The sequence below is a fragment of the Staurois parvus genome, unplaced genomic scaffold (assembly GCF_062004578.1).
Source record: "Staurois parvus isolate SC_StPar_1 unplaced genomic scaffold, SC_StPar_1.0 ptg000102l, whole genome shotgun sequence".
In the NCBI taxonomy this organism is placed as follows: Eukaryota; Metazoa; Chordata; class Amphibia; order Anura; family Ranidae; genus Staurois; species Staurois parvus.
Window position 1 is genome coordinate 66883 of NW_028317898.1, and position 21765 is coordinate 88647.

At 43.1% G+C, this 21765-nt stretch overlaps 1 protein-coding gene across 1 annotated transcript in view; it reads left to right on the forward strand.

Annotated features, from left to right (window-relative positions):
- The window catches only part of LOC149467710 (uncharacterized), a 249499-nt gene that overhangs the window by 49809 nt on the left and 177925 nt on the right, over positions 1 to 21765 (forward strand). The window contains exons 12-14 of the mRNA XM_089671215.1: positions 4753 to 4962; positions 10596 to 10805; positions 11670 to 11885. Coding sequence (XP_089527341.1) covers positions 4753 to 4962; positions 10596 to 10805; positions 11670 to 11885 — 636 coding nt within the window. The remainder of the gene's footprint in view (positions 1 to 4752; positions 4963 to 10595; positions 10806 to 11669; positions 11886 to 21765) is intronic.

The following is a 21765-nucleotide window of genomic DNA, read 5'->3' on the forward strand; positions in this document are numbered from 1 at the left end:
ATAGAAGTGAACATGTCCCATAGGAAACCATCTTAAATGGACTGTAGTGCGTTTCTGCTAAAACCAATTAAAAAAACGATTTGGTGTGCACCAGACCATAGTCCTATTAGGCACACCAGAAAGGAAAAAGGTCCTGTCACTCAGGTGTATCAGATGGCTGGACAGTCCCTTATAAATGTTCTTGTTGGGAAAAAGTTGATGATCTGGGATGGACCTGCAAAAGGCTCCTTTGAAAAAGAGAGATTGAAGAGATAGTTTGCCCACTTGATTTTAGGTGCACAGGCCCAGTCTAGAACAGAATGTGCGGGTGTACCCCGCAGGCAGCTTTTTCACCTTAGTTCAAAAGCAGGATTGGTCCAGCTTATAAGGCTAGTGCAAATGGGCTTCTAAAATTAGTGCAGGTAAATACAGGCTACAATTGTCTGGGCATTTGATAGGCACAAAGTTCTGCCTGTAAAGTTTTCATTTCATGTAGAGAAGAGCAGTGATAAATTAGAATCTCAGGAGAACCAGCTCATTCAGATAGGATTTCCTGCTCCCTGGCTGCAGCTCAATATGAATGAGGGGGTGTTCACTTAATTGGAAATCATGAAAAAACATATCAATATGTTCCTATGAATTCTACAACTTTTGTATGCCCTCAGATGATCTTTTCATGAATGGACAGTGCTGTTTTCTAGCCCTCAGAGAAGTCATGTTAATAGGGATTTGGGATTGTTTCAAACAAGGATTCAAGAGGAACTATGTTTTTTGTAATTTTGTTTCTTTTTAGATGCACAAATGAAAAAAGTCAGCTGACTGTAAAAGACCTTGTGTAATATATATCTAAAGTCCTTGTTTGTGCATACATGTAAAACAATTATATCTATATATATATATATATATATATATATATATATATATATATACAAACATACTGTGCATACAGTATATATATATAATACACACACAAGCTTGAAGTGATTATAAAGCTTTTTTTAAGAAAAAATAACAAATATGCTTGTACTTACCTGCTGTGTGCAGTGGTTTTACACAGAGCAGCCTGGATCCTCCTCTCCTCAGGTCCCCCACAGGCTCTCCTGGCCCCTCCCTCCTGTTGGGTGCCCCCACAACAAGCAGCTTGCTATGGGGGCACCCACTGCTCCATGTGTCCACTCACACATGAAGCTGTGGCTCGGCTCCATCCCCTCTCTCTTCTTATTGGCTCACAGGCTGTGATTGATAGCAGTGGGAGCCAGCAAGAAAAGGGAGTCCTGGGATAGCCGAGACTCCGGTGCACATCACTGGATCGAGAGGGGGCTTAAGTGAGTATTACGGGGGGGGGGGGCTGCTGCACACAGAAGGTTATTTACCTTCAAGCATAGAATGCATTTACAAAGACTTTAAGATAAGATACTCTCATATTGCTGATTAAATGGTCTCTGTGATTGAAAACAATCTTCAATCTCCAATTACATAAAACATACACAATACTACTGATAGCCCCCAACCAAGCAATGTTTGCTCCAGGTCACATGTAGGAGCTCGGGAGTAGCTTTTTGTTGATTAGCCTAAATTATACTGGGATGTGGTTATTCTGTGATGCTGACTTGTGCCATATTGATTTGAGCAAGAGCATTCATTGTAATATGTCCATTGAAGGGAAACTGTAGTCTTTTTAGCATTTTTTTCTAGATTCGAATTTTAAAGACACCAGCCTAATTTAAATGACATGGACATGGATTATGAAGTCTTGGAAAATTGAACATATGTGTATAATATCCCACCAAGCCAGAATTCCTGTAAGGCATAATGTACTTTTTAATTTTCAGCATTAGATCCATTGCTTTATGCCACAAAAAAATACTGTATTTTGTAAATATTTTACACATATTGACAGATTGGAGAAAAAACTTAAAGAAGGAGGGAAATATCTAAAGTATATTTTGCACATCATTAGGATGAAAAGGGCAACTGCAAGTCAAAGCAGTGCCATGGCAGCATTAGTTACTGCTGGTGTGTTAAAGAAAATAAAAAGGAGATTTCTGGCACAATAACTCAACCTGAATAAAATGCCTCCAACATGTTGATCTTATGATATGTCACAGATACAGTTGTTTAACAAAAGGACAAAATGTGTGTTTGCTTTGGGCCCACCAGTCAAGGGAACCACCATCTGAATTCTTAGGTTTATGCTCTGATGAATGATTATATAGAATCATAAATTTCTAAGACAGTTGGTGTTGTTGGTAAATCTGTGACCTTTTATTTATAGACTGCAATCTCCTCGTTTGTATTTCCTAGTTCCAATTATAGGCGCCCTAATATACACAGCTATCCCTTTGTGAATATTAAAGTAATCCATTGTTTAAAAAAAATGTAATTTAATATTTTTACCCTACTAAAACATAACTTATACTTAATAGTTGCGGTTTTAGTGTGTTTTAACAGAATGAGTCACCAATCAAAAAAAAAGTTCAATTATTTTAGTACAACCAGCCATACATACTCCATATGGCAAAATGTTTGTGAACACCCAACCCCTAGATATGAGCTGGACTGCCTTGGGTTAATTTTGAGCAAGGCTCTGCAAACTTCAAACAAGTTTGGATGCCAAACCTGAACACCATTGAAGTCAAAGGGGAGCTGACTCTGTCAAATTAAAAATGCCCATTTTCTGTGCTAATAGGCAATGCGGTGTCAAAAAATAGTATGGTGGGGGCTGTCATAGGGCACTCCCCTGGGGATCATGTTCAAATGCAAAAAACAAAAACTTTTATTTAGCCAGGAACAGTGATTTTTTTGAATGCCTAAAGTGAAAAATTAAAAATGTCCAATTCCTTTACATAAAATGCCTGGGGATGCCCAAATCCTGCCTGTGAAGGGTGCATCTCTGTGATGTACAGAAAGTACTCCAGCCGCATTGTCATTTACAAAGAAAAAAAAAAAGTTTAAAATTGCTGGTAAGTCACACTTCATTTCGGTCTTCTTAAAATATAAAATAATAAAAAAAAACACACACAGGCCCCTCTATGGGTCTGCTTAGTATTTTTTTGAGGGGCCTTTGGAGGAGTCTGCAAGATGATTTCTTTCTTTGTAAATGTCACTCATGCAGTAACACATCATACAGAAAGAAAGGGAAAAAAATGGAGTAGAGCAAAATAACATACCAGACCTCTTGGTGGTTATTTACTAAAACTTGAGAATGCAGCATCTGGTGCAACTCTGCATAGAAACTAATCAGCTTCCAGGTTTTAATGTCAAAGCTTTCCTGAACAAGATGCAGTTAGAAGCTAATTGGTTACCATACACAGCTATGTCAGATTCTGAGTGCACCAGTTTTAGTAAATCTACTCCTTTAAGTCTAGTATGGATTTTACGTGGGTATTTCATGCAAAAAAAAAAAATTCTCAAGTTTCAGAGGAAATCCATAACAGACTCTTTGGGTGTGGTACAAATTTTAAGGGGACTTTCCACATAAAATAAAACAAATAAAAAGTGTGAGTTCCCCCTAAAAATCCATTTTAAACCCTTAATCTGGACATGCAGCCTGGCTGCCAGGAATGGATTAGATGACCATGCGGCCCACCCTCCTGGACCATACCAGGCCACATGTACTCAACATGGGAATGACTTGCCAAGGTGACTTCCCCCTGGCAAAGCATCTTGTCCCCATGTTGATGAGGACAAAAGTCTCCTCTCCTCAACCCAGGCCAGTGGTTGTGGGGGTCTCTATTAACAAGGGAGATCTTAGATACTGCACCGCTTTTCATAAATAAGTATGGGTGCATAGTATGCCTACTCATTAAAAAAAAAGATATCACTTAGAAACAGACACTGAAATGTTTGACAAGTACTTTTTTTAAAAACAATCCCCCCAAATTCCCCTCATTGTAAATTTATGACAATCTAAATTATGTTACCTGCTGACTCACAGGAAAAAAAAAAATAGATGACCAAGCACACACAACCGATCCTTACAGTATTCATAGCCCAATGACAGTTTCCCAGCTGTCATCAGTTATATAAGGGAAGAGGCAGGTATAGTGGTGACATCCAGGCTTTGACTTATGATAGTTGAATGGCAGGGGATGGGGTTTAGCACTGGCAAGGGATAATAAAAACTTGGAGTAAAGTTGTAACCCTATGTACAGACTAGGCCTAGGAACCTCAGGATTCCACAGGAAGAGGGATCAAGTTGAAAAATAACAGGTATATGCAGACACCAAAAGGAATCTTCAGCTTCATCTAGTTTCCAGAAACCCCTCATCTTACTTCTTGTTCTTGCGATGTCTCCATTACTGTTCTGTACATATGCAGCTGCAACTCCTCTGCAAATTGCCTTCCCACCTTCTGACACATCTAGACATCTACCTGTAAATGGGCCAGTATTGCTGAAAAAAATCAGGAACTTGTCCAATGCAGTCTAGCATGTAGACACCTAGGTTTCGTTGAGGTTCAATAAACCTCAAGTTGGAGCCCCATTATATTAGACAACAATATTAGAATAAATAAACCTTACTGTTTTTTTATTAGTGTTTTTTTTACTCCTGTAAACCCAAATAAATATATTCCCTTAAAGCTCCCAGTGCCTAAAATATGTTAGGATGACAGCACTCTAGCGGTAAATCTTATCCATTCATTGTCTACAGATTGCAGCTTTTTAGTATTTCCTGCACTAGTTCAAGGTTTTCCAAGCATGTTCATAAATTCAGAGACTTTTCCTTGCATAGAGCTTCATTTATTATTAATCTTTTCTGTATATGTTGACAGACCTGACAAAATGCTTGAAGCAGCGTCAAGAAGCTCTGGGAAAGAAGCTGATAGGTCATTATATTCCACAGTGTGATGAAAAGGGCAATTACATACCACAACAGTGTCATGGCAGCACCGGGCACTGCTGGTGTGTTGGCACAATGGGTGAAGAGATTGCTGGAACAAAAACTCCACCTGGACAAACACGAGCTACATGTGAAAGGCATGGTAAGACTCTATTCTAGGTCACAAGAAAAATGTCTACACCCTTAGTATTTACAAACTGAAACTCAAAATAACACATGAAACAGTAGAATTCTAAATATATATATATATATATATATATATATATATATATATATATATATATATATAAACTCACCGACCACTTTATTAGGTACACCTGTTCAATTGATTGGTAACACAAATTGCTATTTAGCCAATCACATGGCAGAAACTCAATACATTTAGGCATCTAGATATGGTGAATATGACTTGCTGTAGTTCAAATCGAGCATGAGAATGTGGAAGAAAATGGATTTAAGGGACTCTGTTAGTGCCAGACAGGCTGGTCTGAGTATTTCAAAAACTGCTGATCTACAGGGATTTTCTCGCACAACCGTCTCTAGGGTTTACAGAGAAAGGTCTAAAAAAGAGAAAATATGCAGCGAGTGGCAGTTGTGTGGATGAAAATGCCTTGTTGAGGTCAGAGGAGAATGGGCATACTGGTTTGAGGTGATAGAAAGGCAACAGTAACTCAAATAACCACTTTTACTACCAAGGTATGCAGAATACCATCTCTGAATGCACAACACATTGAACCTTGGAGCAGATGGGCTACAGGATCAGAAGACCACACTGGGTGCCAATCTTGTCAGCTAAGAACAGGAAATGGAGGCTACACTGCACAGGCTCACCAAAATTGGACAATAGAAGATTGAAAAAATGTTATCTGGTCTGATGGGTATTGATTACAGCTGCAACATTCAGATGGTAGGGTCAGAATTTGCCCTAAACAACATAAAAGCATGGCTCCATCCTGCCTTATATCAACGGTTCAGGCTGGTGGTGGTGTAATGGTGTGAGGGATATTTTCTTGGCACACTTTGGGCCAAGTACCAATTGATCATCATTTAAACGCCATGGCCTACCTGAGTATTGTGTTGACCATGTCCATCCCTTTATAAGTACAGTTTACCCATCTCCTAATGGCTGCTTCCAGCAGTATAATGCACCATGTCACAAAGCTCAAATCATCTCAAACTGGTTTCTTGACCATGACAATGAGTTCATTGTACTCCAGTGGCCTCCACAGTCACCTGATCTCAATCCAATAGAGCAACTTTGGGATGTGGTAGAATGGGAGATTCGCATCATGGATGTGCAGCTGACAAATCTGCAGCAACTGCGTGATGCTATCGTGTCAATATGAATCAAAATCTGAGGAACGTTTCTAACACCTTGTTGATTCTACGCCACGAAGAATTAAGGCAGTTCTGAAGACAAGAAGGGGTCCAACCCGGTACTGGCAAGTGCCAGTAAGTGCATTATATATATATATGTATATATACATACTGTATATATATTATAATTATTTTCTGTTTATTAAAATTGAATTAAATCAAAATTCTTTTTACAAATCAACAATACCAACCTCATACTGCCTCAGCTAGCTCAGCCAACACTCAGACACCCTTCTATCTGATCTCTGTTAACAGACATACCCGTTTGAGATTGTTTGCCATTTATATGCATGCAGCAACAGCCCTAAATAAGGAGGAGTCTATGTTTCCATGAAATGCATTGGCTTGTTAAACTTGTGAATACTGAAAAACGGCTCCAAACTCACCTTCCAACTTGCACTCGCAGGACTGTAGGAGCTCCTTTCTATCTACTCTCCCTAAACCTAAAGACCTATCTCTCTTAAAACACATAAACACAGGCCACATCTTTGGTGGGTTTTTTTTAGTGGCCTTTTTTAGTGTTTCTAAAGGTGTGTCTGAGCGGTTTTTCTTGAGTGTTTATTTTTTAGCCAATAAATAGCTAGTAGCTTTAGTAAGAAAAATGTGTGATGCATGCGTTTTTGCACACTTTTGTGTGTTTTCAGATGTATTCATTGAAGTCAACTGTGGCCAAAAATGCTTGAAGCTTGTACCTTTTCAAACTACAAGCTTTAAGCGATACTACACTTTATGGTGCAATTGAAAACCAAGAAATTTTGATGTTGAGCTTTTTGGAGCTTGAAGCAAAACTCTCACCAAACTGTCTATTGGTTTTTATGTAAACGTGACCTGAGCAGCTCTACAGCCCCCCTATTATTTTTACATTGCTTACAAAGGAGCCCTCCTCCTGTTGCCACCCTCCGCCATTCCTGGGCTCTCCTCTTCCACTGTAGAGCGTGGGACATAACAAGCAGTCATGTCACCTGCCCCCAGAGGAGATGAGGGAACATTTATTACTCTCCCCTGTGACGAATAAAGCCAGTAGTGACAAGGATTTCATCCCTTACAATTTAGGTGCTGTATTTCCCTGGCAGGAAGAAGCTGATCGATCCAAGCTGTTTTTGAGATCAGAAGTCTAATATACCCCTGATTTCTCCATAAAGAGTATCTTTCACTGCTCAAGCTATCACAAGGAGTGTTGTTCATCTATTGTGATAGGAATAAGGTTAATATAAAAAAAAAATCGCCTTTAGATAATTTTAGGTGCTGTTTGTTGACATTTATCTATTTACTGGACTCAACATCATCTTTTATATTTTACTAACAAAGTGGGTTTTATATTGTTTTATATTATGCACTAAAGTATATTTTTCCTTGAAAATTTGTGTTGGATTTGGCTGTGCAAATATTGTGTGACATAAAAAATTGCAGCAATAGCCATTTCATCTTCCAGGGCCTCTGCTTTCAGGATATATGTCTATGTAATTTTCTAACAAAAAAAAAAATCTGATTTTACCTTGTATGTGAAAAATGCTAAAATTCTCAAACAGCAATTGGTTAATTTAAATCAGTGCATATTAAAAAAAAATTAGACAGATATACAGAGAGTTTAGATACACCTTACAAATTCAAAGCAGAAAAGCAATGTACTTACTACACTGCTACTGTGGACATTTAAACATTTATTAATGTGTGCTCTCTGTAACGTTTGTTCTTTCCTGTATATTTTGACAGACTTGCCAAAATGCTTGAAAGAGCGTCAGGAAGCTCTGGGAGGAGACAAGAAAGTGATAGGTCGTCCACCACAAATTCTTCTTCGCCCTGTACCTCAACAGGTGGAGGAGGTGGGAGAATTCTTCCACAAAAAGGATTTTCATGAAACTGTTTGAGTAGTGCTATGTGAAAAACAGGGTGAATCTACATAGTGTCAGGAAGTTTTAAGCAAAAGGTGACTGGGTTGATTTGAGTAGCAATCGGAAAAAAGGACCCACAAACTTTTTACCCAACTTAGCAGATGGAATGTGAACCTTTACATTTTTGGTCGATAACCAAACTTTGTCACCCACTTGAAAGGTAGGAAGTAATCTGTGATGCCTGTTGGCAGCTTTTTTGTAGCCATCTTGAGCTTTCCTCCAAGTCTCCTTAATTTCCTGTAATGTAGTTAATCTGCGGTTAAATAGCAGGAATTGGAGTTGTAATAGGGAGATCAGGAATAAAAACTGGATGATTGCTGGTGTTTAAGTAAAAATGACTTTGAGAAGTGGAGCTCTGTTTGTGATTATTATATACAAACTCTACCTTAAGAAGACAGTCCACCCAATCATTCTGAAGATAACTGACAAAGCATCGAAGATACTGCTCCAGAGTTTGATTTGTCCTCTCGGTCTGACCATTAGAGTGGGGATGACAAGCAGAGGGCAGATAAATTGTAACACCTAATGCTGAGCAGAAGCTTTTCCAGAATTTCGAAGTACACTGCACTCTTCTGACACTACGTCATCAGAGATTCCATGTAGTTTAAAGACTTCTCGCACCATCAGTTCCACAGTTTGTTCAGCAGTGGGTATCCTTTTAACTGGAATAAAATGAGCCATCTTTGTGAGACGGTCAACAACTACCCACCCCTTGAGGGTTAGGGACTGATGGGAGTGTACAATATACATGTAAAGCACTGTGTAAATTGATGGCACTATATAAGTACCTGTAATATTATTATTATTATTATTAACTACCAAGGTAGTTGTCATTCCTTTTGAGGGAGGTAAATCAACCACAAAATCCATAGAAATTGACCCCCAGGGTCTTTATGGAACAGGGAGTGGCTGAAGCAACCCTAAAGGAGAAGCTCTGGGAGTCTTATTGCATGCCTCATGTCAGGCATGCGCTTACATGGCATTTGATATCTTTCTTGTAACCAGGCCACCAAAAGGAACATGATAAAAGTTCTTCTGTCTTAGAAACCCTAAAATGCCCAGCAAGTTTGGAATCATAAACCAACCTGAAGGCTTCAACCTGCGCAGATTCAGGTACATAGCGATGATGCCCTTGAACCCAAAAAACATTCTTATAAGCTATGTTAATGTCCGTAAGTGGATGATTGAGTAGTGGGTCATTCTCATGCCCCTCTTTGAGAAGATTCAAAAATGCCTTAGAACTTATGGCCCCTAGGAAGTTCTTTTGAGAAAGGATCAAGCATTTAGAGTTATTTTCTTGAAGAGGAACAGACAACATCCTTGATAAGGCATTTGCCCCACCATTTCTTGACCCAGGTCAACACAAGATAATAAAATTAAACCTGGAAAAGAAAAGTGACCAACATGCTTGTCTAGAAGACAATGTCTTGGCAGAATGAATTATTTCTAGATTTTTATGATCAGTGAGAACAGTCACAGGATGCTTAGCCCCTTCCAGTAGATGCCTACATTCGGAAAAAGCTTCCTTAATTGCCAGCAACTCCTTATTCCCAATGTCATATTTCTTTTCAGTTGACGACATCAAGCGAAGAAAATATGCACAGGGATGAAGCTGTATCTTTTCGCCACTTTGCTTAGAAAGGATAGCTCCCACGGCAATGGGTAATGGAGTTTATTTGTTCAGGCTCCATAACATCAGTTGCAGCAATTGTTACTTTTAACTTTTTTGGGACAATTAATTGTGTAATGCGCAGAGTCTCCACAATATAGACATAAGTTCTCAGAGGGTCTTCTCTCTTTCTCTTGAGTAGCAATGGATCTCTTAACAGTATCATCCTGCATAGGGTGTGTTAGAATCTAGAGAAACATTTGGATTTTTCTGAATGAACTGATTAGTAAAGAAACGCATACCACCATTACTTCCGAACATTCCCAATCATCCCCTTGTAAGTCTGATCAATTCAGATGCATAATTGGATGAAAGCCCTGAGATCATTAGGAGTCCCTACTCTGACGAGCTCATCCTTTACCTGTTCAGAGAGTCATTGGCGAAACTGACTCTTTTGCGCTGCTGGGTTCCAGGTTTGAGATCCATCATCAGAATTCAGTTGTGTACTCAGCAACAGAGCATCTACCTTGCCGCAAACTATGTTGTTTCAGCAGTGGTGCAATGTTTGGGATCATCAAAGACCTGATTCATCGTAGTCACAAAAGTCTCAAAATTATTCAGAGTTGTGCGGTCTTGTTCTATATAAGGGGAGGCGCAAGATAGGGATTTCTCAGTCAGGTGGTTTATAACTAGCTACAACTAGCTCAACAAGCTGCTCAGATTTTTTTTAATGGGTAAAGCTTATCAACTCATTGTCTACAGATTGCAGCTTTTTTAGAATTTCCTGCCCCCAGTTCAAGATTTCCCAAGCCTGTTCATGAATTTGGAGCCTTTTTTTTAGAGTGCATTAATAATAGAGCTTTTGTTATTAATAATATTTTCTGTATATGTTGACAGAATTGACAAAATGCTTGAAGCAGCGTCAAGAAGCTCTTGGAAAGAAGCTGATCGGTCATTATATTCCTCAGTGTGATGAAAAGGGCCATTACCAGCCACAGCAGTGTCATGGCAGCACCGGCCACTGCTGGTGTGTTAAGGCAATGGGTGAAGAGATTGCTGGTACTAAAACTCCACCTGGACAAACACCAGCTACATGTGAAAGGCATGGTAAGACTCCATTCTAGACCATGGAACTCCATTAGAAAAATATCTACACCATTAGTATTTACTTCTAAAACTCGAAACACCAGAAAGTTTATACTGTTCTTAACAAATACATATATATTATTACAATTGAATTAAATCAAATTATTTATTACAAATCAACAATACTAACCTCATGATATGGTTGACAAACCACTAGAATTTCTGTGGAACTACGGCTGCACTCACAATTGGTCTGAGCATCTTTAATGGTTTTTACATGCCATTTTATAGTGTTTGTAAAGGCATTTCTAAGCATTTTTGTTTGACTGTTTATTATTTTAATTTTTTTTCTAATGAAAAGCTAGTAGCTAGAGGAAGAAAAATGTGCAATGCGTGTAGTTTTGCACACTTTCATTTGTTTCCAGGTGTTTTCATTGAAGTCTAATGTGGCCAAAAATGCTTCAAGCTACAAGCTTCAAGTGACACTGCACTCAGGTTTAAAGGGCACAATTCAAAACCAATGCTGAGCATTTTGGAGGTTCGAGCTACAAAATGTTCTGGTGTAGGCAGACCCGATTTGCCACCAGCTCCTGCCAACCTGTCTATTGGCTTTAATGTAAAAGTGACTTGAGTGGCTCTATAGCTGCCCTGTCATTTTTAGAGGGCTTGCACAGGAGCCCTCCTCCCACTGCCACCCAATGCAGTTCCCGGGCTCTCCTGTTCCACCATGTTCCACTGCATTGAATTGTTAGTGATTTGTAGAGAAATATAGGATACAGGAGTGGCTCCTGTGTGATTCACATGGAATTCATAGTGTGAACCAAGGCTCAAATATGTATGAGTGCGTTCTCTGTAATCCCTGTTCTTTCCTGTCTATGTTCACAGACTTGCCAAAATGCATGAAGGAACGTCAAGTAGGTTCGGGAGGAGACGAGAAAGTGATAGGTCGTTTTTTTCCTGATTGTGATGAAAAGGGCGATTACCAACCACAGCAGTGCCATGACAGCACCGGGTACTGCTGGTGTGTTAATGCAATTGGTGAAGAGATTGCTGGAACAAAAACTCCACCTGGAAAAACACCAGCTACATGCACAAAACATGGTAAGACTCAGTTCTGCAACTTCTCTGCATATCCCTGTCATAAATATATTTATTTACAATATCATATTGATTGACTCTGGAGAGGTATTTGGTGAGTGTGGACTTTGATAAGCAAAATATTGCCCTGCAAGCATGATCAAATGTATACTTCCTTCTACCATAGGCCAAGTTGTTGTGCTGTTGTTTCTACATGTCCCTGTTATAAATATACCTATTTACATCATCATATTGATTGACTCAGGAAGAAGGTGATGCTATATCATCATGCAATTGAGACAGCATGAACTTGTGCCACACTTAAAAACATAGCATGTAGTTGGATCCACTGCTCCTCCCCAGCCCACACTCCAGCAACTACTTACCTGGCAGGACCCCCTCAAGCAGACACTAAGACTGCACTAATTACTGCAGAGGGGAACGTTTGGAAATGTTCATATAGAGACTATATCTTGGTAGACGTTGCTAAACAACCGATAAGAAAGCACAGCTCCATATACAGAACTGTCCTCCAAAATTGTATTAAGGGGAATCTAACCAGTTGATGCCTAAAACAGTTTTCCGCTACGGAGCAGAGCAATATAAGGATCGGAAGCAACCACCCACAAACATAAAAGAGATAAGCAAGATATTGCCATGCAGGCAAGATCAAAATTATATTTCCTTCTTCCATTGGCCAAGTTCTTGTACTACCACCCACCTACCCCAGTGGCCTCTCTAGCCTCTGACGTTCAGAACACTTATGCTTGGTTCATACTAATGCAGTTTGCTTTTGATTAGTTTTGGCAATGCTTTTTGTATTTTGCTTTGCGTTTTTACACAACGCAGAGGCTGGAAAATCAATAGATGCAAACATGTCCCATAGGAAACCATATTAAATGGACTGTAGAGTATTTCTGCAAAATACAATAAAAACACATTGGTGTGAACCAGGCCATAGTCCTATTAGGCACAGCATCTGAAAGGAAAAAGGTCCTGTCACTCAGGTGTATCAGTTGGCTGTAAATTCCATGATAAATGTGCCTGCTGGGACCAGGGATGAACCTGCAAAAGGCTTCTCTAAAATGGAAAGAATAAAGAGACAGTTTGCCCACTCAGTTTGGTTTTAGGTGCACAGGTCAAGTCTAGAAAAGGACGTGCGGGTGTGACCCCAGGCAGCTTTTTCAACTTAGGTCAAAAACAGGATTGGCCCAGCTTGTAAGACACCAGATCATAGTCCTTTTAGGCACACCATCTGAAAGGAAAAATGTCCTGTCACTCAGGTGTATCAGATGGCTGGAATGTCCCTTGTAAATGTTCTTGTTGGGAAAAAGTTGTTAATCTGGGATGGACCTGCAAAAGGCTCCTTTTAAAAAGAGAGATTGAAGAGATAGTTTGCCCACTTAGCTTAATTTTAAGTGCACAGGCCCAGTTAGAACAGGATGTGCGGGTGTGTCCCCAGGCAGCTTTTTCAACTTAGGTCAAAGGCAGGATTGGTCCAGCCTGTAAGGCTAGCAAAATGGGCTTCTCAAATTAGTGCAGGTAAATGCAGGCTACAATTGTCTGGGCATTTGATAGACACAAAGTTCTGCCTATAAAGGATTTTGTGCATATTGAGAAGAGCAGTGCAAGATTCGAGTCTCAGGAGAACCAGCTCACTCAAATAGGGTTTTCTGCTCCCTGACTGCCACTCAATATGAATGGGGAGGTGTAAAGTGTTACTAAACCCAGGACCCTGCATTCATTATCTCTGGTCTCCCACAGTACACACAACATGGAAATGCAATTATTTTAGTAAATATAAACTGCTAAATACAGTACCTTTTCTTATCAGAAGTTACAACAGTCTTCCGATTTCCATGTGTCCAGCTGAGCACTGGTTAAAGCTTGTAGGAGGGATTTTAATTCTGCTCTGAAGGATGCAGGACCCCTGACCTCTGTCTGGGCTGTGCTGGTTGGACCTGTGCTGATCACATGCACTCTCCCAAGACGACAAAAAAACCTCTCTAGCCATACACATCAAACGGAGCATGTGCAGAATGACTCTAGACCTCTGTTCTATCAGGAGATATTTAGGGGGCACTGGAAGAAGAGAAGGATCAGAGAAGAGAGGATCAAACATCCTTTTTACACAATGTGGAGGATTAACCTCTTAGGTTCCACAATGAGTATAACAAGCATGCTTTACTGCAGACTGATTTTGTGGGTTTAGTAACATTTTAATTGGAAATCTTAGAAAAAATCTATGGCTTCTACAACTTTTGTATGCCCTCAGATGATCTTTTCCTGGATGGACAGTGCTGTTTTCTAGCTCCTAGATAAGTCAATTTAATAGGGGTTTGAGATTGTTTCAAACGAGGATTAAAGAGGAACAATAGTTTTTGTATTTATTTTTTTTAGATGTACACATGAAAGAAGTCAACTGAATGTAAAATACCTAGTGTAATATACTGTATGTTTAAAGTCCCTTTTGTGTATATATAGATATATATACACATACATAAATACATAAACATTCTCACGTACACACACACAACTTAAACCCTTCTCTTTTCCACTCTGCAACTGACCACCTCTATGACAGAATCTCTCCCCTGTCCTGCCCTGACCTCGCCACTGCTGTCTACAACAGTTCGCTTTCATCCACACTAGACTCACTTGCTCCTCCAACTACACAAAGTATCAGGCCCCGACCATTACAACTGTGGCAGACTAACGACACCAGAAATTTTGAGACATAGCCGTGCACTGGAGCGATTGTGGCGTAATACTATAAATTTAGTTCAGCTCATGGGGGAGATCTCTGATGAGGGGCACAGTCTCTGATGGGGGTGCTGCTTATGATGGAGTGCGGCTTTGAATGAGTGCAGAGCAGTTAAACACAGCAGTTGAACTAAAGCAGGAGAACTTAAGCAGCAGGAAGACACAACAACAGCAAGAAACTCTACTGCATGCTGGACAGACTGCAAGGAAACACCCTGGGAAACATCTCTTACATACCTGAGTCCCACTCCGTGTACCTTTTATATAATACACCCCTCTTCTCCTCTTCAGATTACTATCCTCTGTTCCCAAATCTCATTTCTTTACCCCTCTGCTCCACCCCAAAACTTGTACATCTACCCCTCATTGCTATCATCTCCCTACTATTGCTTTCATCACCTCCCCAAAATGCCTCTTCCACTCCTCCTTCTCATTTTCCTCTCCTCTGTTCCCAAAATCCATTCACTATATTCCTCTGCTCCTCCCAAACATTTGTATATTGTGCCCTCACTGCTTCCCTCACCCCTCTATGGCACCCACCACCTCCTCCTATTACTCCACTCTCCCACTGACCCGAACACCTCCACTAGTAGTTTCTCACGCTCCTGCACATCCCGCTCCCATGCCACCTTTCTCACCCTTCTCCTCCTCATAACCGCAGGGGACATCTCCCCGAATCCTGGCCCTCCACCACCTCCCTCACCCGCACAAAACCCTCCCGCCTCCACATCCTGCCGCAACCCCCGCAACTTAGTATCTGTCCCCCTGCTCCCTAAAATCTCCCCCCCCGTTTTCATGTGCACTCCTGAACGCCCGATCGGTGTGCAACAAGCTTACCGCCATCCACGACCTCTTTGTTTCCCGCTCCCTCAACCTCCTGGCGATTACGGAAACCTGGATCCAGCCCACTGACTCTACCTCCCCTGCTGCACTCTCCTACGGCGGTCTCACCTGGACCCACTCACCCAGGCCCAACGGTCGTAAAGGTGGTGGGGTTGGCCTGCTCCTGTCACCGCTGAGCACCTTCCCAGTCCTCCCAAACCCCCCCTCCCTATCCTTCTCCTCCTTCGAGGCCCACTGCGTCCGACTATTCTCCCCAACCCCCCTGAAGATTGCTGTGATATACCGGCCTCCTGGATCCATACCCCGCTTCCTGGAAGACTTCTCCTCCTGGCTACCCTTCTTCCTCTCCTCTGAGCTACCCACTATCATCCTTGGGGATTTCAACATCCCTGTCAACCTCGACAACCCGGACACAGCCCGTCTCCTCCACTTAACCTCCTCCTTTGCACTTGCACAGTGCATACAATCCACCACCCACTCCGACGGTAATATCCTTGATCTTGTCTTCTCCAACCGCTGTGCTCCCCACAACCTCACTAACACCCCCTTCCCTCTCTCTGACCACAACCTGATTACCTTCTCTATCTCCTCATCCTCCGAAGCCTACCCCTCCAAATGTCACACTACTACCAGCCGTAACCTCCGCAACCTTAACCCTGCCTCCCTCCACTCTGCAGTTGATCAACTCCATGACCGCATCCTCCCCCTGTCCTGCCCCGACTTGGCTATGACCGCCTACAACAATGCGCTGTCAACAGCCCTTGACTCACTAGCGCCTTTAACCACACGCAACATCAGACCCCGACTGCTCCAGCCCTGGCAGACTGATCACACCAAAACCCTCAAACGACACAGTCGTGCCCTGGAGCGACTATGGCGCAAAACCAAATCCCAACAAGCCTTCACCCGATACAAATCTGCCTTCCACACCTACACCTCCTCCCTCCATACTGCCAAACAAGCCTACTTCCTGACCCTCATCAAGGCCCTCTCCTCCAATCCTCGCCGACTCTTCTCCACCTTCAACTCTCTACTCTCGCCACCCCCACCTCCACCCAGCACCTCACTCACTGCCCTTGAGATTGCCAATCACTTCAAAAACAAGATTGACATAATTCGCAAGGACATTGCCGCAACTCACACGCCTTCTCAACCCGTCCCCTCTCACACAGCTACCCCCTCATCCCCCCTCCCCCTCGGCATAACCCACAGGGACTTTGTCGCTGCTCAAACTCCCTCCAACCCCCTTCCCCCTCACTCAGCTACCCCCTCTACACCCCTCTCTCACGGCCCCACCACTGCTCTGACCTCCTCTCCCACCCCACCCTACTTTCCTCATACTGAAGCTCCCCCAACACTCCGTACCTTTGACCTTACTACCATCGAAGAAGTCTCCAAGATCCTCTCTGATGCCCACCTCACCACCTGCCCCCTTGACCCTATCCCCTCACAACTCCTACAACCTCCCTCCCCCTCCATCCTACGCTCCCTCACCCACATCTTCAATCTCTCCCTCTCCTCCGGAACTTTCCCTTCCCCTCTGAAACATGCACACATCACCCCCATACTTAAAAAGCCCTCCCTGGACCCCAATGACCCGAACAACCTCAGACCCATCTCCCTGCTCCCATTTACATCTAAACTCCTCGAGCGCCTAGTCTACGCCCGCCTATGCTCTCACCTCAACGACAACAACCTCCTCGATCCCCTACAGTCCGGCTTCCGTCCCCTACACTCCACCGAAACTGCCTTACTCAAACTCTCCAACGACCTGCTAGCCGCCAAAGCTAATGGCCACTATTCAGTGCTCCTACTCCTTGACCTCTCTGCGGCCTTCGACACAGTCGACCACCCCCTCCTTCTCAAAAAACTACACTCCCTCGGCCTCAGAGATTCTGCTCTCTCCTGGCTCTCATCCTACCTGTCACAACGCTCTTTCAGCGTTACCTATAATGCCACCACCTCCCTCTCACTCCCCTTCTCTGTTGGGGTCCCTCAAGGCTCTGTCCTCGGGCCCCTTCTCTTCTCCATCTACACCTCCTCCCTTGGCCAACTCATACACTCTCACGGCTTCAACTACCACCTCTATGCCGACGACACACAAATCTATCTCTCAACCCCCCACCTCACCCCCTCGGTCTCCGCCCGAATCACACACCTGTTGAGCGACATATCAGATTGGATGTCACTCCACTTCCTTAAACTGAATCTCTCCAAAACCGAGTTTCTTGTCTTCCCTCCAGCCCGGACACCACCCCCCATTGACTTCTCCATCATGTCCAACAACGCCACCATCAAACCCGCCCCACAGGCCAGAGTACTTGGTGTCATTTTGGACTCCAACCTATCCTTCCAGCCCCAAGTCCACTCTTTAACAAACTCGTGCAGACTCCACCTCCGCAACATCGCCAAAATCCGCACGTTCCTAACTCCAGAAACCACTAAACAGCTCATCCACTCCCTCATCATATCACGACTCGACTACTGCAACTCCCTCCTCACTGGCCTGCCTCGCCGCTGGCTATCCCCGCTTCAGTCGATCCTGAATACGGCTGCCAGACTCATTCACCTTTCCAACCGCTCCGTTTCCGCCACCCCCCTCTGTCAATCCCTCCACTGGCTTCCGATTGCGCAACGGATCAAATTCAAAATCCTAACGCTGACGTACAAAGCTGTCCACCATACTGCCCCGAACTACATCACTGACCTAATATCCAAGTACCGCCCAGCACGCACACTCCGCTCCTCACATGACCTCCTTCTCTCTAGTTCCCTGGTCTCCTCCTCCCATGCCCGCCTCCAGGACTTCTCCAGGGTGTCGCCCATCCTCTGGAACTCCCTGCCCCAACCCATCAGATTATCACCTACTCTCCTCTCCTTTAGGCGCACCCTGAAAACCCATCTCTTCAGGGAAGCCTACCCCGCCCCCTGCTAACTTGCCGACCTCCTCCACTCTTCCTACCACTCCATCCCCCACAGCTATCTCCTCCTGTGCCACCATCCCCTCCCTCCTAGACTGTAAGCTCGAAAGAGCAGGGCCCTCGATTCCCTCATGTTTTGCATTGTATTGGTATTGTTCTGTCACATGTTCTGTCCCCCTTTGTAATGTACAGCGCTGAGCGAACTATTGGCGCTTTATAAATACTGTATAATAATAATAATAATAATACCAAATCCCAGCAAGCATTCACCCAATATAAATCTGCTTTCTTAACCTACAATCAGGGGCAGACTGACAACTCATGGGGCCCCCGGGCAATAGGGGATCATGGGGCCCCTGTGTCCTTGCCCAAACTCAAAAAAGCCTATGAAAAAGGTACCAGGGGCATCTCATTGGGCCCCCTACTGACCCCGGGCCCTCGGGCAGTGCCCGAGTTTCCAAATGGTCAGTCCGCCCCTGCCTACATTTCCTCCCTCCATGCTGCCAAACAAGCCTACTTTGTCACTCTCATCAATACCTTGTCATCTAGTCCTCGTCGTCTCTTCTCTACTTTTAACTCTCTACTTTCCCCACTTCCGCCCAGTACCTCACTCACTGCTTATGAGATTGCAAATCATTTCAAAAACAAGATTGATGCAATTTGTAGGGGCATTTCCACTACACAGACATCTATCCCACTTAGCATACCTTATACTACCTTTTGACCTTGATACTACCGAAGAGGTCACTAAGGTTTTCTCAGAAGCCCATCTCACTAACTGCCCCCTGGATCCTGTCCCCTCACAACTACTATGGTCACCCTCTTCTTCTGTCCTATGCTCCCTCACTCACATCTTCAATCCCTCCCTCTCTAATGGTGCCTTCCCCACCCTTCTAAAGCATGCACACATCACTCCCATACTTAAAAAGCCCTTGCTGGGCCCCACAAACATGAACAACTTAAGACCCATCTCCCTGCTCCCGTTTACCTCTAAACTCTTAGAAGCTTAGTCTACAACCGCCTGAGCTCCTACCTCACTGACAACAACCTTCTTGACCCTTTACAGTCTGGCTTTCGCTCACTACACTCCACTGAAACTGCCCTACCAAAACTCACTAATGATTTACTAACTGCTAAAACCAATGGCAACTACTCCATACTCTTACTACTTGACCTCTCTGCAGCTTTTGGTATGGTTGCACAACCCCTCCTCCTATAAAAAAACCCCACTCTCTTGACCTTTGAGACTGCTCTCTCCTGGTTCTCCTCTTACCTATCACAGCGCTCCTTCAGCGTTACCTATTATTATTATTATTATACAGTATTTATAAAGCGCCAATAGTTCGCTCAGCGCTGTACATTATAACTCTGTCTCCTCCTCTCCATTCTCTCTTTCTGTAGGGTTCCCTCAAGGTTCTGTCCTTTGACCCCTTCTCTTCTCCATCTACACCTCTTCCCTTGGTCACTTGATAAACTCCCATGGCTTTAAGTACCATCTGCTGATGACACGCTAATCTATCTTTCTACTCCTCACCTCACCCCTTCAGTCTCCTCTCGCATTACTATCCTACTAAGTGACATATCAGCATGGATGTCACTCCACTTCCTCAAACTCAATCTTTCCAAAACTGAACTCATACTATTCCTTCCAGCCCATGCCCCCTCCCCTGACTTCCCCATCAAGATCAATTAATACAACCATCAGTCCCTCCCCTCATGCCAGGGTACTAGGTGTAATCCTAGACTCCCATCTGTCCTTTCAGCCCTAAATCCAATCGCTGTCCAAATCTTGTAGACTTCACCTCCGCAACATCTCTTGCCTTGACTATTGTAACTTCCTCCTCATTAGCCTACCTAATCGCAGGCTATCCCCTATTCAGTCTATCATGAATGCTGCTGCCAGACTCATCCACCTTACTAACCATTCTATATCTGCCATCCTTCTCTGCCAATCCCTCCACTGGCTTCCCATTGCCCAACAAATACAATTCAAAACATTAACATATAAAGCCATTTATAACTCTGCCCCAAATTACATCACCAATCTTGTCTCCAAATATCACCCAAACCGTATTCTCCGCTCCTTGCACGACCTCCTGCTCTCTAGCTCCCTTGTCTCCTCCTCCCATGCTCATCTCCACGACTTCTGCAGAGTCTCCCCCATTCTCTAGAACTCTCTACCCGAATTTATCAGACTATTGCCAGCTCTACTCACTTTTAGGCGATCTCTGAAAACCTATCTCTTCAGGAAAGCCTATCCTGCCCTCTGCTAATAATGGAATTTTCTATTCCTCCTACCAGTCCATCCCCCACAGTTATTGCCTTTTGTACCACTAGCCCCTCCCTCTTAGATTGTAAGCTCCAAGGAACAAGGCCCTCCTAACCCTCTTGTATTGAACTGTATTGTTGCTGAATTGTCCCCGTTATATTGTAAAACGCTGAGCAAACTGTTGGCGCTATATAAATCCTGTATTATAATAATAATAAATATATATATATATATATATATATATATATATATATATATATACATACATACATACACACACACACACACACACACACACACACATATACATACACAATAGTAAAATGTAAAAAGCGAGCGCTATCCAGTCAGCAGCTAAGCACTCAAGGCAACCAACAAAGACCTTACAATGGAATAAATAAATAGTGCAGCGCTAAAACAATGATTCAGATGAAAAGAAGGTATCAGGTAATAAATAGGTAATAAAATTTGATGTAAATAAATAAACAGTATATGAGAGCACACTTGAAAAATTCAAATGAAGACTAGTTAGCAGCTGTGCACAAAGATAACTAGATAAAAAACTATAAATAAAGTATATAAGTGCAGTGCTCACAATTAATAAATATATGCAAAGTGGAGGAGATCAGCTGTTAGGTGAGGACGGGGTAGGCTTCCCTGAAGAGATGGGTTTTCAGGGTGCGCCTAAAGGTGAAGAGGGTAGATGACAGTCTGATGGATTGGGGTTCCAAAGGATGGGGGAAGACCTGGAGAAGTCCTGGAGACCGGGCATGGGAGGAGGAGACCAGGTAACTGGAGAGTAGGAGGTCTTGTGAGGAGCGAAGAGTACATGTTGGGTGGTCATCTCCTGTACTGTGTCCGCATTTGTTCAGAGACTGCGGACATACAACGGCGGTGGGAATACTGGGCCGGCCGCTCTATAAGACGCACAGACATTTCCCCCCAAGTGTGTCTTATGGAGCGAAATAGTGTCATCTCATTGGTGTCAGTGGGAAGAATAGTGCCCCATCATTGGTGTCAGTGGGAGGAATAGTGCCCCATCATTGGTGTCAATGGGAGGAATAGTGCCCCATCATTGGTGTCAGTGGGAGGAATAGTGCCCCACAAT